At 40.6% G+C, this 18,403-nt stretch overlaps 1 protein-coding gene across 1 annotated transcript in view; it reads left to right on the forward strand.

Annotated features, from left to right (window-relative positions):
* The window catches only part of PLPPR4 (phospholipid phosphatase related 4), a 60,900-nt gene that overhangs the window by 18,533 nt on the left and 23,964 nt on the right, over positions 1-18,403 (forward strand). The window contains exons 2-3 of the mRNA XM_075616488.1: positions 8,973-9,158; positions 15,310-15,439. Of these exons, the coding sequence (XP_075472603.1) occupies positions 8,973-9,158; positions 15,310-15,439 (316 nt within the window). The remainder of the gene's footprint in view (positions 1-8,972; positions 9,159-15,309; positions 15,440-18,403) is intronic.

Genomic DNA, 18,403 nt, shown 5'->3' on the forward strand with positions numbered 1-18,403 from the left:
TTCATTGTAGTAATCTTCTAGCAGTTTTACATTCTGGAGAAACATTGATTTAAAATCCTTTTTTTTCGAGACATCTTTAAAAAAAAAAAAAAAGACCAATATTGAGATTTTTGTTAAAAAAAAAAATGTGTTCTAACTCTTCCTATATTGGGTTAGTAATTTTACTCTAGAAAATTTACAGGAGCGTTGAATAAAATGCTATAAAATTTTTTTATATATATAACAAACTGCTAATCATTAAGCTGCCGGATGTCCGTAGCACCAGAGCTGGTGACGCGAACGGAAAGACAAACGTGCAATCTCATTCTCTGAATATTACTAGGTAAACGCTCTACAGGCAGTCCTCGGTTATCCAACAGAATCCGTTCTGGAAGTGGCGTTGGATGGTGAAACCGTTGTGAGTCCCATGTTAATCAGTGGTGGTGAGTGTTGGATAACGCATTCAGGTGTCGGATAACGTCCCATAGGAAGGCATTGAAAAACATTGGATATGCCATTTGTTGTAAAGTGAAACGTTGGATAATGAGAACTACCGCTATATTATATCGCGTTAAGGGAGGAGCGAGTCAACATAATAGGACAAATATTAGTAACACGGTATGAAACACGGGGAAAGCAACATTTGAAACGCCATCAAATTGTCCTAGTACCGTCAAACTTCAGTTAAAAACGATACTGTCTGGCCTATTTAATTCTCATACAATGATGTGGTATTATACTGTATGAGCCTATAAATACGCCTTGTTTCCACTGATAGTCAAGGCCAAAGAAATGTAAATACTGAATATTACTTCTACTCACACATTATTGCGACTTGAAAAGAAATCCAGTTAATATGTCACAAACTGTAATACACTTCCATGAAACAATCTCATTCGCAACGAACTGTGCGAAAGTTGAAAAACAAAAAAAAACAAGACACAAAAGTCATTATTCTCAAGAAGGCCGTGATGTATACACAGTTACAATATACTGTACAATTCAGAAATAGAAATCTGGTACTTCAGTGGACTTGTGAAGTTTTTTTTTAAAGCATGTTCTTGTATAGCACTGCTAGGTTTTACATAGTGCTTTACAGAGACATTTTGCAGGCACAGGTCCCTGCCCCGTGGAGCTTACAATCTATGTTTTTGGTGCCTGAGGCAGGGAGATAAAGTGACTTGCCCAAGGTTACAAGGAGCTGACACCGGGAATTGAACCAGGTTCCACTGCTTCAAACTCATATATATATATATATATATATATATACATATATATATATATATATATATATATATATATATATATATATATATATATATATTTATATATTTATATATATATATATATATATATATTTATATATATATATATATATATTTATATTTATATATATATATATATATATATATATATATATATATATATATATATATATATATATACACACATGTATACACTGTATCAACCAGTATAGATAGATCATGAACATAATCTGAAGAGATTATATAAAGAAAGAAAAAAAAATTGAAAAACATTTATTGGAACAATAATAAAAAAGGGGGAATTAAAATGGCCAATGTGAACAAAGTATTAGTATTAGAATGTACAGTGTTGTTTGGTACCATGGTTACCAAATGTATTTTAATTTTTAATATTTCATTTCTCTGAAATGGTTCAAGCAAATTGTCTGAAATTTTAGTACAAGTTGCAAAATAATGCATTTAAGGTTTTCTATCAAGAATCTGGTCGATAATTGTTTCTTATCACTTAAACAAAAAATAAAATACATACATTCCAAGATGTGGGCTGCACTGATTTGGTTGAAACTTCTGGCAGATCTAAGATAGGATGGCAGAAAGTTAACCTCAACATTTCATTAGAATCGGTCAAGGCATTTGGCCTCTGGAGAGAGAACACTCAAACACAACCAAAGGTCAAAGTCTAGTGGAAGTCTTCATTTTGCTCGATACACTCGCTCACTCATCCAATAAGGGTTACAGCATGGCAGCCGTGTGACTTTCAGAGAATGCTATAACAGCACTGTAATAGTTACATTAAAGGAGCAGATGATCCTTCAAAAAAGTTTTTTCCACCTAGGTGGAACGCCGTGGGTCTGTGGATCTGAACCACATTACAGGCATACCCTGCATTAACGTACACAATGGGACCGGAGCATGTATGTAAAGCGAAAATGTACTTAAAGTGAAGTACTACCATTTTTCCACTTATCGATGCATGTACAGTACTGCAATTGTCATATATGTGCATAACTGATGTAAATAACGAATTTGTAACAGGCTCTATAGTCTCCCCGCTTGCGCACAGCTTCGGTACAGGTGGGAAGCTGGTATTGCTGTTCAGGACGTGCTGACAGGCGCATGCGTGAGATGCCGTTTGCCTATTGGGCGATATGTCCTTACTCGCGAGTCTACTTAAAGTGAGTGTCCTTAAACCGGGGTATGCCTGTAATCACTCTTTAAATTAATGAATTCTAATACACAAAGAACACAGAGGTGCAGACAGACTCTATTTTTTTATTATAGATTATCTTCTTAGTACTATATGGTACAGGCATACCCCGCATTAACGTACGCAATGGGACCAGAGCATGTATGTAAAGTGAAAATGTACTTAAAGTGAAGCACTCCCTTTTTCCCACTTATTGATGCATGTACAGTACTGCAATCATCATATACATGCATAACTGATGTAAATAACGCATGTGTAACAGGCTCTATAGTCTCCACGCTTGCACACAGCTTCGGTACAGGTAGGGAGCCGGTATTGCTGTTCAAGATGTGCTGACAGGCGCATGCGTGAGCTGCCGTTTGCCTATTGGGCGATATGTACTTACTCGCGAGTGTACTTAAAGTGAGTGTCCTTAAACCGGGGTATGCCTGTACTCAGTAGGTTTTTTTTATTTTTGTGTAGGCTGGAGACACCAGTGAACATCAAAAATACTAACCATAAAAAAGTCTAGTCCATGCAAACAAGTCCTTTGTTCATATTTCTGAAGTCTTTCCCAATATTAACTTGCTGGATTATTTTCATTTAATTACCTCTGCAGTCATATTTAGAGTAGACTACTAAACTGCTATCAGTCAGACTAGTCAGGAAATAGTTTTTTTTATATCAGTTTCTAAGAACAAAGTAGTAAGGGAGGATTGCAGGTTCAAAAGCTGAACTTTGTGAACTCTGAAGGTCGTTCGGAAGTTTGAGTCGAACTTCGGTACAAAACTTAAATGTGAGCAAACTTCAAGCCCAAACCCAAGAGAGGCTTATCCTCACATTTGTTTGTTTTTATGTTTTTCGTTTTGAGAAACTAGACAAACTTTGGAGTTTGCGGACAAAAAAACGTGCAAACTCTTGTGGAAAATGTGAAAAAAATGGTCTTTCTTATCTCACAGCCGATAGAAGAATATGTGGCCAAGTGGTTTTATTCAATTATATGTATGTTTCTTTGTAAAAAAAAAAAAAAAGGGGGGGGGGAATTGAACTGGTGCTCATGTTTTTACCAATTCTCTAATACAGGGGTGCTCAACTCCAATCCTTGAACCCCCCCACCCCCCCCAAACAGGTCAGATTTTCAGGATATCCCAGCTTCAGCATAGGTGGCTCAGTCAAAGACTGAGACTCTGATTGAGCCACCTGTGCAGAAGCAGGGACTGATTGAGCCACCTGCGCTGCCGCTGGGATAACCTGAAAACCTTCCTGTGGGGGGCTTGAGGACTGGAGTTGAGCCCCCTTGCATGAACACATACAGTACTTAACCAATTTGCCTTGTCTTAATTATACTAATGCAACTTGCCTATGTATTGCCTGGAAGCCCTCAAGGAATGAACTCAAGTACCCCTGTTGTAGTGGGTTAGTTTTGTAGATACGGTTGCCAGCCAGACCAAGGTAATTGATCCAGTCCAGTTTTTTTATAGTACTCTTTTCTCAATAGAACATAAATCAAATGATACTTTATCAAAGATACAGTATAACGCAAAACTAGCCCAGTCTGTCCTATTGACCTTGGAAAACTTAATTGAAAAAAAAAAAACCCCATAAAAATCCCCTATTGATGCACAATTACAGATGTAGCGAGACTTACTGTCCCCAGCGCCGGGGACGAACAAGCAAGTCTGCGCTGCTGCGCACAGTGTCTGCTGCGAGGAGTCCATGCTTCTGAACGGGGAACCCGCAGCGTTAATCCTTCAGTGCTGCAACCACAAGCGGCCGCGGCACCGCAGACGTTACGTTTTGCTACATCTGTATATAAAAACGAGCATCGGGGCTCTCATTATGGATCTCACCAAACAGTCTGTGGTTATGTAGGCATGTTCACAGCTGTATTTGTCTGCTCAACAGGAGTAAACGTTCTTAATAAACATTTTTAAGCACAGTTCCTCCACATTCCCAGAATAAACATAGAAATATAGAAACTGACGGCAGATAGTGAAATGGGCAGACGGCCAAGAAGTTCTTATCTGCTGTAAAACTTCAGACCCCATTTGATCCTGGGCTCTCTTTCGTATTTAGCCTTATCTCCATCCCAAACATGTTTCAATTTTCTTACCTTATTAGCCTCTGGCACCTCTGTTGGGGAGGCCACCCCAACAATTATTTCCATGAAGAAGGACTTCCTCGCATTTCCTGAGCCTCACACCCGCCAGCTTCAGAGCATCACCTCTTGTTCTAGCACTTCTCTTTCTCTGCAATTGTCAACCAAGTGGCCACAGACGGTCTCTCTGCCTGCTGTTACATTGTTACATCGTTACATACTATAGTTACATAGTAGATGAGCTTGAAAAAAAAGACATACAGTATGTCCATCAAATTCAATTTATGCTAAATTTAGATGAGAGATACTCATCCTATATTTGTATTTACAGTATTTTGATCCAAAATGTTGTTTGTTTAATGTTAAGTGGGTAAACCTTCTGAAATACCTGTATTGGGCTATTTTCCCATGGACCAATTGATCCACAAAGCGGGATGTGTTTTCCATAGGTTTGAGAGCAATGGGTAACATGGAGATTCTGGGTCTGTTCAAATAAAGCTCTTTGGCTACACAGTGTGCTTGTTTTAACTAATAGTTACATTTATAAATAGGTTGATATGATATTTCTATGATACTTGCAGCTCTATCATCAGTATGAAAGTTTCAGGGACAAAGGCAAAATCACCTAACATGCAGTAAAAGATGCCTGAAAGTGCACACATGGTACTTAGAGATAGGTCTCAGTGAATGCAGCCTGTGGTTGAGAAAAGAAAAAGCACTGCAAAGATTGTTGATTTACCAGGTCTAATCAGTACAGTTTATGTGTAGTTAGATATTGACTGATTGCTTTAGCTAGTGAGACGAACAGACATTATTTAATCAGACATACTGGACACTGCATCTTGTACCACAGAGGCAGAGATACAGAATAAGCTACAGTAGATAAAGAAGACACATTAAAAAGGAAAGCTGAGGTGAAGATTGTACACACATTTCTCAGCTAGAAAACTGAATCAGGAGAGAAACACGGCTGTTAAGTTTCCAAGGAAGAAGGAAAAGGACCCGCTCTGTAAAACATAGGGACATGGAAAAGAATGCTGCTTACTTTCAGACCGGAATCCAGGGTGTTTCCCTAAGAAATACATTGTCACAGATAAATCACAAAGAACTATGTAACTAGAATAGCTGTGACATCTGTCTAATATCCTAGTTGGATTCACTTGCATACTGCTTCACTGGGCATTCGATTTTACCTTTGTGTCGGAATGTTCTAGATCAGCAAGTGCTCAACTCCAGTCCTCAAGCCACTCCCTTCCCCCTCCCCACACAACAGGTCAGGTTTTCAGGATATCCCAGCTTCCGCGCAGGTGGCTCAATCAGAGGCACAGTCAACGACTAAGCCACCTGTGCTGAAACAGGAACTGATTGAGCCACCCCTGTGCTGAAGCAGGAATATCTTCAAAACCTGACCTGTTGGGGGGGGGGGGGGGGGAGCTTGAGGACTGGAGTTGAGCGCCCCTGTTCTAAATGTATATAAACATATTTTATTAATATATATACTGTGTAATATATATAAAACAAATGTTGAAATTAAAGAAATGGACAGCAACTGTGAAAAACTGACAATGTCATAGTGATTGGATTTAAACTGGAATGCATATGTTATGACTGTATATGTCGATGTAATATATATTTCAGTATGGACTTGCATTCTTATAGTATATTCTTAAATATGCTTTCATTACGATATTTTGCAAATGGTAGCACACCAGATAAATCTGACCAATCGTGTGATCCCAGAATATGACAATAAAATGCCCCTTTAAAAAGCACGAATGGCCATGTCACGCTAGAGACAAATATGTTATGTTTTGCAAACAAATAAAGTATCCAATGAGTTAATTTCCATTTTAAAAATAGCTATTTTTTTCTGCGTTTCCTGTGACATTGACCTGCGGTTGTCATGGTATTTGCATTAATGGTCCAATAAAACAATGAGAAAAGAATATGTTTATAACTGATGTGGTTGGTGGCAGTGTACAGCTGTACCAGATATTTGACCTGATCTGACAACTTCAAGAGATAGCATCATAACAAGTCCTGAGACCTTTCTGGCTAGCAGATAAAAAGGAGAGAAAGGACACTCAATTTCCAAAAATTTATGATAATTAACAATTTGGTGTATTTCACAAGGATAGAAAATATAGAGTTGCGGCCATCTGAAATATAGAATTGTACTGACGCTAAACATGACACTGTGCCTGGGTTGCTTATGTCAGATATTTGTGTGTGTCCCCACAACTACAAGTAGCGCTGTCAAGACAGGTGTCCAGGCGTGCATTAAAATAATACGAATGCAATGATGAGGGTAGCATTATTCTAAGGGATATAGGGAGAGAATTGTAGGGCAGGATGAGTGAGTGGGCGGCAGCAGCTGGGGGCAGGAGCAGAGGGCAGGTGGCTGAAGCTGGGATCAGAACGGGCAGCAAAGGCTGGGGACAGGAGCAGAGAGCAGATGGCAGAGGCTGGGGGCAGGAACAGAGAGCAGGTGGCAGAGGCTGGTGGTGAAAGCAGAGAGCGGGCAGCACGGGCTGGGGGCAGGAGCAGAGAGCAGGCAGCAGAGGCTGGAGCAAAATGAGGCGGATACCTGCAGGACTCTGCCTGACCCTCCTCTCCATGACATCAGTGGGAGGGAGCGGAGTCTCACTGTGCTGTGTGTCAGTGTGAGTATGTATGCTGCTGTGTGAGTGTGTATACAAATGCTGTGTGTCTGTCAGTGTGTATAAATATACTGCTGTGTCTGTCAGTCTGTTAGTGTTAGGGTGACCAGACGTCCCGGTCTATAGGCCTTTGTCCCAACTTTTTTGGCCATTGTCCCGGTCATTATAGACCTGGACGCGCATGCACGATTGAAAATTGGCGCCCACTCGTGCGCATACGCAATCGGTATCGCTGATCTTACATGCGCATGAGCAGCCAGCAAACGACAATCGTGCATGCGCGGTCGACGTTTGCACATGCGCAGGTTTTTCCAGGGACAAATATGGTCACCCTAGTCAGTGTGACAGTGTGTCAGTGTGTCAGTGTGACAGTGTGTGTAAATTCAATCCAGTCCTGTGCGAAGGCTTCTTCTCCCAGCCTGCAGTCCTTTTTCTCTGGTCTCCCTCTGCCCAGTGGGAAAACAGGTATTTTAAACAGATCCCAACTCTAGCTCCTTGATTGGTGCTGTCACAGTTTAATTAAATATCCCTGTGGTACAGAAAAAGTGTATGCCCCCAAAGATGAGAGGATATTTTTCTTCCTTCGCAACCAAACCAGGTTTTGAACCCAGTACCTGGGAGAAGAGAAGCTCTGCATATCATGCTCATAGTAGAATCATCCAGTGCAAAACATCTCTAATATGAGCTTTATCGCTGGGTTCTGACACACAGGCTGAGAGTCTATCTGAAGTCTGCCCCCTGGTGGTGAGTCCGGAATCTGATTTGGTTGTGAAACAAAATAACTTTTATGCAACTATAAATGTTGTATTGTACTTTGCAGCATTTGTTCAGATGTTTTATACTTTGTTTCTTCTCTCTGGACAATCATTATGGTGAGAGTGAGTGACTGAAAAGATTACAAACTAACGCCCAGAACCACAGACCTCTATTATTGGTCTCGAGTCAGCAAACTCCATTTAAACAGAGTTACTATCGCACCCGGAAATCAAATAATACCGGGGTGTATAACCGCAATTTTATGACCCAAGCGATCAATATTGCGGTAATATTTTCCAGGGTACGATATTTTTAGAATAGTCGTGATTTGCAGTTTCACTGAACAGGTAATGACAGGTAAATTACCGCGTTGCCATGATGGGGAGGGTAATATCATATTTCAACCGTAGGGTTATGTAATATACATTATTAATGAATAAATACATGTATACATTATTACATAACACTATGGTAGAAATTACATTAACCACTTTGATGCCTGTGACTACCAAGGTATACCACAGTCATCAAAGTGCTTAATCATACTAAGACTACACTACCTACCCCCCTTGGCTACCTTGGTGCAGGGGTGCCCATCTCCAGTCCTCAAGATCCCCCAACAGGTCAGGTTTTCAGGATATCCCAGATTCAGCACAGGTGGCTCCATCAGAGGCTCAGTCGAAGGCTGAAGCTGGAATAGCCTAAAAACCTGACCTGTTGGGGGGCTTGAGGACTGGAGTTGCGCACCCCTATCCTATTGACTAGTAAAGCATTGCCATGCGGTTTCATGTGCAGTTTGTTTGGAATGATTGTCAGCAGCCTTATATGTAACGGCATATCTCTTATATATCACCATATCACATGGAGGCTGCATTTTCCATTAAATAGTAAGAAGAGAAATGAGTGAGACTCCAAGCATACTTTATGTGCATGATTTTCTTCACAAAACAAGAATTGGATGTATTATATATATACTGTATACATATATTATGTATTAAAACTGATTCATGTCCCCTTTTCTCCATCAGCTGCCTATTCTGGCCTCATCTGTTGTAAGCCTCTACTTTCTGGAGCTGACGGACGTCTTTAAACCAGTTCATTCGGGGTTTAGCTGCTATGACCGGAGCCTAAGTATGCCGTATATTGAGCCTACCCAGGAGACCATCCCGTTCATGATGCTTCTCTGTTTAGCATTCACAGGACCAGCGGCGACGGTGAGTGTGTGACTTTTCTTTAAAGCACCAGTTCAAGCTGCCTGGTTTTGTTTTACATTTTTTCCCCCCTTTAATATGTGTATCAATACCACCAACACATTGATAAGTAATTAGCCAAGTTGCCGATTGGTCCATTCTCCTGTGATCAACCGGTGAAGATTCGGCTTGGGGGTTCACTAAATGGCGGTCAGTGCAGCAGAAGTGGACCCAAGATACTTTGTGGGGAAGGTCATGTGACCAGGCAGTCACTAGATACAATTAGTGCACTGCTAGAGAGAGGGCATGGCTCAAAAAGGGGTGTGCCAGAGCCTGTTTCAAAAGGGGAAGGGGCTGTGACTTTGTAAATGGTTGCTATAGAAACAAAAAAGGCTTGTTACATTATAATACATAAAAAATGTAATTTAGAGTTGTTTAAAAAAAATATATATATATATATATATACACTTTCTCATAGTACCAAACTTATTTATTTAAAAAACATGTACTGTATGATATTGCTTAGTCTGTAGCTTTAACATGATTTTATTTTATAATTTTAGTCTCACTGTTCAATCCACTGTAATTACATAGATCATAAAGCATAATAAAATATGGTGAAACAGTTCAGGTGTAAACTTTAGTTAATTGCCCAAGCAATGAACCACCACCAGTATAACAACACATTTTAGTGAAGTTTAATCAATTACAAAGCAAAGTGTTTATTAGTAAGGATCTCCGTTTTCTGTGGAAGGCTGAAAGCAAATTAATGTTGACGAGTCAGGCATTTCTGCAGCAATTTAACATTGAAACATTTGAGGGAATTCCCTTTCCACACTGAAGCTATTGTATACAAAATACAGAAAGTAGGTGCAACTGCTCTTAGAGATGGGACACATGGGAGTAAGAACGTTAAACATCCAGTGTAGGCAAATTCTAGCCAAAAACATCTACTGCAATCATCCATGTCCATTACATGGACACTATGAGCAGCACTATGATGTCACTGTGTTTGATGACATCACACATACTGTACAATGATACTTTGGTGGAGGGTGTGCACTGGGCATTATTTTATTTGACGTAATATTGTTTTATCTTACTTGGTACCTAGTAGGTCCCTTTTCAAAATATGTAACCTACAAAAATGTTTGGGTGAGGAACAAGTCATTGGCGGTTCTAATCAAGCATCTTTACTATACTTTTTTATACTGATTATCTGTGTGCCTGTATTTATTGTTATTTTGTGCTATCCCTGAATCAGCAACCTCCTCTTGTCTAGGTCACAAGTGATCTTGTTTTTTGGCTTGATCAGATAGGGGACAGATGGGTTTGTCTTTGCTGTTGCTTGGATTGCATCCATCTGGTTGAGAAATGGAGAGAAGCATAGGTGTTCTCCCCGGCAGAATAATACAGAAGGCAGAATGAAGACATGGTTTAGAAAGTGGTGCAATTTCTTGGCCTGTCTGGCGCGTCCATCAGCCTGGAAAACGGCAATGCAAAGAAGGGACCTTAACACACAAACAATTCCCTTCATGTTTTAGGAGAGAGATGGCTTCTTAATAACAGAAAACATTCAAGATCACAAGGAATTAAAGTAATCAGATAGTGTACATCTGTATTGGTAAATATAAATATAGACAACAAGGGGGTTATTCATTAAAATGTGATCTGATTAGAGAACAAGAAACAAAGAAGTTTAGAGCAACATCCAATGTGACAAAACTACACAGTGAAATACCTGTATATCTCTTGAAAAAGGGAATTTAGTTAACCCTTTGGCCAAAGCGTGTAAGCCTGCGAGCCACTTTCAAGGCATGACCATAATATCGCAGGTCCTAAACACTAACTGTTTAAATACGTATTTACCTCTATAGAGGAAGGATGGTCCTGGCATTGAACCTGTCGCAACCAGCTGCATGAAAAAAAAACCTGCTTACCTGGACAGTGGGGAGGGGCGAGCTTTAAACCCTGGGTGGGAGGAGCCACTAACCTCCAAAACAGCTGAGACCAGCTGGACAAAGTTAACAAACACACATATACCCAGCAAGCTCTCAGAAACCCACCAAAATTACCAAAATTGTCAAAAGGAGTGCTACTGCGCGAATTAGGGAACTATCACACGGAAAGATTGGGAAACTATTAGATGGAAATTCTAGTTTAATGAGTAACCCCCTAGGGGCTATATTTACAAAGCAGTGCTAATCCATAAATCACCTTCCAGCATGGCTTAATTCATAGGAATACTTACAGCTGCTTCAAGAGTAGGAGACCAAGAGGCATGATCAAGGAGATATATTGTGCCTACATTTCAACGCAAACAAATCTCTTTTTTGCAATTGTGAGTGACTGATATACTTTATTTAACATATTGCGTATATGTTTTTATACAGTGCACTTTATAATCTATGATCTTACAAACACTGTGAGGGCTCCTTTTTTAAATACCTTTTAATTGATGGATGTCCACAAGGGTAAAAGGACAAGCTCATTGAAGGCAGAAAGAATAATGAGTGCATGCAGGTATATAACAAAAATACCTGTGTATGTAAGGATTGAATTGCCATCCTTAGTAACGTACAATCTGTCTTTGATGGGGGACTTGTTCAAAGTCACAAGGCGTCAACCACAGGAAACTGTAACAGAAGTTGTAAAGAAACGGGGACAAAGAAAAATGGGAAGGACAGATAATACCAGGGGGAATAGTCATGGAGAATAATAGGGATGTAAGCCATATACAGTATAGATATAGGATATAAGTATAGGGTTGACAAAGATGAGATGCTTATTAGGAGATGGAGTGGCTCTGAGTAGAGACGCTGACTTTGTTAAACAACGACACTGAGTTTGAATCAGGGGAGTCTGGTTCAATTCCTGGTGTCAGCTCCTTGTGACATTGGTTAAGTTACTTTATCTCCCTGTGCCTCAGGCACCAAAAACATGCTGTAATTGGGAAGTGCTTTGCATACCATTGGGAGAAAAGTGCTATATAAAATAAAGTGATTATTATAACAACATAAAGGAGGCAGAACAACAGGTCGTGGAATAGGATTCAAATGACACGAGGGAATTTAGGTTGAATCAAATGAAAGATTATTCAGAAACACATAAAGATCAGTATAGCTTTCACTTTTCGTTCTGTACATATCCACTCTTGCACCAGTCTTTTGCTTCTCTCCTCACTAAAGAAGGGGCTCTTAATTTTGCTTTTATCTGGTGTCATTTCATTAGCCAGTGTTCATTGTTTCTTCTTTAGAAAAGAGGCGGCAGGGAAGCCAGCACAGAGACTCAGGGACAAAGAAGGGCTGACTATCTTCAAGTAGAAATCAGAGCAGAGAGAGAGAGTAAATTCACACATACAAAGATATGGGGCGTGATGACAGCTCGGAGAATAGCAATCCACAGACAAAAGAATAGCTAATATATTGCTTTAGATGACATAAAAATGCACTAGAAGGTGGTCACAAGAAGTAGGACAGTGACAAAACAGATATATTGATGGTACAAAGACGAGGCGACATATAGGAACAATCTTTGAAATATGATAAATAAAATATAGAAAATAAAACTATGAAATAATGTCAATTAGTACCTGGGAGATATAGCAACAATATTATATATATGTATATCGGAATGATAAATTTCCTTTATAATATTACATCTACTCTTCTATTAGACAGATGTATAGCACCTTAGAATTGTTTGAAGAGATCTAGCAACCATAGCCTACTTCAAGGAAGACTTGTATGCGTTGCTGGCCGCTCTAACAGAGCAGTGGTTTCACCTCCGGCACAGAACACTGAGCACACAATTTAAAGAAGCAATTCGTGCTTTTTTTTTTTTACAATTATTACTGTTTTTTGTTTTGTTTTTTACATAGGATTGAAGCAAGGGGTCTCCGGAGCTAACTCCGGTTAATTTCAGCTCCAGGGACACCCTGCTACCTGAGATAAAGACCTCCAAAAGAGGGTGCCGGTATCTTGGGAAAGCTTACAGCCCACGCATCATGTTAGCCATTATTAAGCCGAAGCTGATGATGTCACAGCTTCCTATTGGCCTGCATGGCGAGGAAGCTTTGAAACGTCGCCATTACTTGAACCCTGGTAGAAGGGCAGAGTGGCTACCCCACCCCTGTATCTCTGGGAGCAGGGGGTCTCCAAAGCTGAAATGAATGGGGTTCAGCTCCGGAGACCCCCTGCTAACCTATCCCAGTCGGCTATCCCATCCTATGTTTAAAAAAAAAAACAGTAAACAGTTTGCCAAAAACATCAACTGTTTGTATTACCTTTTTAAGAGACATCTTAGGCCGCGCTTATAATGCGCGCGACAGCGACGCGATGGGTGACGTCAGCCGTCGCCGCTAGCGAAAGTTGTAATTCACTTTGCGGCGACTTTGCGGGCGACCAGGTCATTGATTGGTTCAGAGGCTGTCACATGTGGCGACAGCCTCTGAAAAATCAAATTTGACCGGCTTCCAAATTTCACGCCGCTCCCGTTGCTCCATCGCGCTTACTATAAGCACACGCGACGGCTGCAATACATTTGTTTTCGGGCGACGTCGCGTCGCAGTCGCCGGCACTATAAGCGCAGCCTTATTTTGCCCAATAAATGCTATTTCTACAACTAGTGGATGGATATCTGCATAAATAAAATATAGATGTAATGTATCATTTACAAAATGCAGTGTCTAAAAGGCTGGATACAGCACGTCAATATGTAACTTTGTTACAATATTTAATGGCATCTGATATATTACCGCCATATACAGTACGTTAATCCAGCCTTTTTAACTACGCTGCATTACAGTACATCAAAATAGGCATAAAATTATACAGTAACAAACCCATATTTGTATTGTGGAAAAAAATCTATCAATGTGGAATAAGAAATATCTGCAACTCCTCAAATGGGTATATTTTTTGGACTCCTTCCTCCCCATACCTCTATTTTCATGCTTTAGCATACAACAAACTACAAACACAGGGATTACGGTATGTTCTGGTCAAATCTGTGTTATCTCTCAGAACAGTGAATCTGCCTATATATTTTTTGCATTGGGTCCTCCTGACATTTTTATTTACTAGCTATTACAATTATTGACTATCTGAACAAGCTCCTCACCCCCACCACACACAACACTTATCACCTTAGATCTGACTCCAAAAAATTGTTCACGGTCCCAAGTTTCAACAAAGAATCCGGTCGCTCCTCCTTCTGTTACTGTGCACCTCACGTCTGGAACAATCTACAAAAGCCACCACCAGTCTAAGTTCTTTTAAGACTTCAGGTGTCTCACATTTGAATCTTGTCTGCAACTGTTACATACGCCTATAACATATATTGTCTCTAAGTGTCCATAAGCAAAAATCAAGCACACCAAAAAAAAGATATTAGTCAAAAGTCAGCATCATTTTAATGACTTAAAGAAGTATCAATAATATATATCATCCAACATTTCATCAGGAATTAAAGTGACTATAACTTGACCTTTTGACTACTCTCTTTTTTTTTGTTGGTGTACTTGACTTTTGCTTTTAGTATATTTACCCATCTTGGGCCGGATATTGTCAGTCTTTGGCAACGCTTATGGTGCCGGCGACGTCTGGCTACAGTCGCTGGAAAAATCAAATTGAGATGACTTCCAGCGATCGCGACCAAGCCGTCGCCCCGCGCTCTCTATAAGCGCACACGACGGCGTCAATGCATTTGTTTTGACGCAACGTCGCCTCGCAGTCGCCGGCACTATAAGCACAGCCTTAGCACCCTCTTTAGCTTTTGCTTTATTAGACCCTTTTCTGTGTCATCCCAAATTGCTGGCATCTGCTTATTTTCTTGTTGGTGTTCTAACTGTCCATGAAATGTTTGTAAACATTACTTTTAACCTCTGTTAATTTAATGTAGCCATGTATTATCATCATAACTCTGTGCCCAGGACATGCTTGAATATGAGAGGCAACTTTCCATGTATTACTTCCTGGTAAAACATTTTTATAAATTAAATAAATTATTCGAATTTACATTGAGAGATAAGATAGTTATGAAAATATTGTATTTAAAGATTTGTTTTAGTGTGATATACGGTTTCAATGTTTTGATAAACAATTTGAAATGCTGCTTTATTTATAGGCTTCGTCTTCTAATTATAATCACTCACAGTGTTGCGTTGTCTCTTCAGATAATGGTGGGTGAAGGGGTTCTATACTGTTGCCTCTCTAAGAGAAGACATGGAATTGGTGCAGAGGCCAATATAAATGCAGGAGGATGCAACTTCAACTCCTTCCTGAGAAGAGCCGTCAGATTTATAGGTAGGATTTATAATAACCTCTATTTCATGCAGATTATTATTTTTACTGTGACTGCAGCCTTGAAATCTCAATCACTGTATGCCTTAGAGCTGTAGACCTAACGGGATGCCAGATGTTTAAAAAGTGATGCCAAAACCGTAGAGCCAATTTCAAAGACGTGGCATCAATCTTCAAATATCATAGAAAATAACATGTAGGCACCTCAAGTCCCTTACATCTTCTGGGAGATTCCGTGGGAACAATCCCACGATCAAACTATTTAACTACTGTAACACCCCTATCCCACCTGCCTGCATAGAGAATGGGGTGTACATAATAACAGTGTCTCTCAATTTCTCTAAATCTATCAGACCTGCTCCGATAGTATATGTAGCCCAGCAGTACTTCTCATCTCTGGGTCTTCTTCTGGTAGGCACAGGCCAAAGCTGTTGAAGTGGAATGAATAGAACAGGGCGTCAGGAACTTTTCAACTGTAGTATTTATTGGGTACAATTATCGACATACAGCACTGACAATCCAGGTTCTTCCTTATGCAAGAGAGGTGCTCACCTCCACTGGTCCCTACATAACCCAGGGTGATAAGATGAAACCTTGCAGCTTGCCTCAGAACTGATTCTATTGCTACCCAGGACACAGGTCCTCACCTGGGTCTCAAGCCCCTTCCTTTGGGCAGATTAGGGCTCAGAAGGAGTCAGACTAGCCCCTGACTCAACAGAAGTCAGAGCAGAACTCTCTCAACTGGGGGGAATCACAATTTTATACCTGGGCAGTGGCCAACTTCCCTGCCCCAGTAACTGGGCAGATCTTGCTGTAGCAAGGCCACTCACCCTGGCTTGTGACTCCAACTGCTCTCAGACATGTGCCTGATACTGCAACATAGTACCTATACTGGGGAACTCACTCACATGCAGGGCCATAAGCCAGGGCGGCGGGAGATTTTGCTGGGGGGGCGCAGGCGGTTGCAGAGGCCCCGCGCTCTTCCCCAAGGCATTTAAATTAAACGCCGGGGGATCGCGTGCGGCCCCTGCATCACTTCACTTACTGGGATTCAGTCGGCTGTGACACGTCGCCATGGCAATGCAGCATCAAATTATGCCGTTGGGGCCATGTGAAGCAACGTCACACGCGTCAAATGACGCTGCAGGTCACGTGACATCACATGACCCCGTAGCGTCATTGGACGCGGATACCAGGTGGGGGGGGGGGCGAGAGCGGTACAAGGAAGACGGGGGGCGCAGCAGGAAAGGTTTGCGCTCCCCTGCCATAGGCTCATGGTTAACTCTAGCACTGCCAACTATTACCAGGACTTGCAATGCCAGGCCAGGTGAATATACTGTAGCAGGGTGCTACACTATTGTGTGATGTACAGTATTGTATGTGTAGCAGAGCAGTAAGATTGTGGGCCCTTATGCTCAAAGGAGAGGAAGTCAGCTAGAGTTGAAAACTAAACTCGGATTAACCCAGTCTATCTTTTTCTGGTTATCTTTACTCAATAGAACAGGAGGTTCGCAGAATTCTTTGAGAATGAAGCAAAATGAAATAACAACTGAATTAACCTGTTCCTCTAAAAAGCCTCCTGTTGTCAGCCCCAGCGCTGTCAGTTATGCTGGGACCTTGTGACTTGTGGTTGTATTTGAGTCAGGATTTGCATGTTGAGCTCAGGAGGTCAAAAATATTTTGGGCTCTGAACAATATACAATTTTGGTATGTATTTGTTTTAATGTAATAACCCTGATATCAATGGGTGAAATCCCAGTACGTTCATAGTTATGCTCCATAACAGAATTTCCACTTCACCTTGGTACAGTATAAACATTTTTTTTTGTTTTTTAAACACGGCATGCTAAAATGTAACTATGTTATGTTGGATGCATATGCATGTATATTTCTATGTGTATTACTCCAGCCCGGTACGGAGTGATTTCAAAATATTCACAACATTACAATACAGGAAAAATAATAATACAGATGGGATAAGTGAACCAAGACATCAATGTAGCATTGGAAGAAAGTAGTTGTATTGACACAAAGAAGGAGGCTCGGTATGTGTGTGAGATGCTGATGTATGCAGGGTCTTCTGGCAGCCTTGGAATGCTTTCCAATGAAAGGTGAGAATGCAGATAGGTCAGTTGAAGAGTTAGACTCACACAAAGAGATATGTATGCATTGATATGAATGTAAGATGTTGTAATAAGCCTTCCTCTTGTCATTCCTTGTGAATAATTTAGTGAAGTAGTGGTCACCCAGGACTACTTCGTTCTCAGATGTTTGAAGTTCGAAGTTAGAGAGAGTAGGTGGTTGGCGGACATTGAGAGGGAGGATGTTCCAGAGCATGTGAGAAGTGTTGCAGGCGTGAGAGAATTGTAGTGGCAAGGAGGAGGTTGAGAGAAGACAGGACTCAGCATTGGAGAGCCTTGAAAGAGAAGAATGTTCTAGTGCCTGAGGAGTTTAATAGGGAACCACCATAGAATTTTCAGGAGGAGAGAAACAGAGTCGGATTGAGAGGAGAGTGAGGTTCTACTCGCAGGAGCATTCTAAATGGGTTGAAGAGTAGAAAGCTAGGAGGCAGAGGCAGGGAGGCAGTAAAGAGAAGGTTGCAGTAATCCAAACGGGGCAGAGAATGAGGGTGTAGAAATGTAAATCTGTAATTTCAGCATAATCTCTATGATTTGAATATTGTAATCTGTCTAATTGTGACCTGAATTTCTATCATAGAGATAGATAGATATAGCAAGCAGGCACTTCAGTATTTCTCAATTAATATAATGTATTTAATGATTCGGCTCCCGAAACACTGACAAAGGTTAAAATCGGGAGCCAAAACGTTCAATACATTTTTTTTTCTCTGAGCAATGCTGGAGTAAATGAACAATGAATGAAATCTGGAGCAACAGTGGTGTGAAGCAGGTCAAAATTAGCACGGGAACCCAGGTAAGGGAAAAATCTAAAAAGCTTTATTCGGAC

The sequence above is a fragment of the Ascaphus truei genome, chromosome 10, assembly GCF_040206685.1.
Source record: "Ascaphus truei isolate aAscTru1 chromosome 10, aAscTru1.hap1, whole genome shotgun sequence".
Classification (NCBI taxonomy): Eukaryota; Metazoa; Chordata; class Amphibia; order Anura; family Ascaphidae; genus Ascaphus; species Ascaphus truei.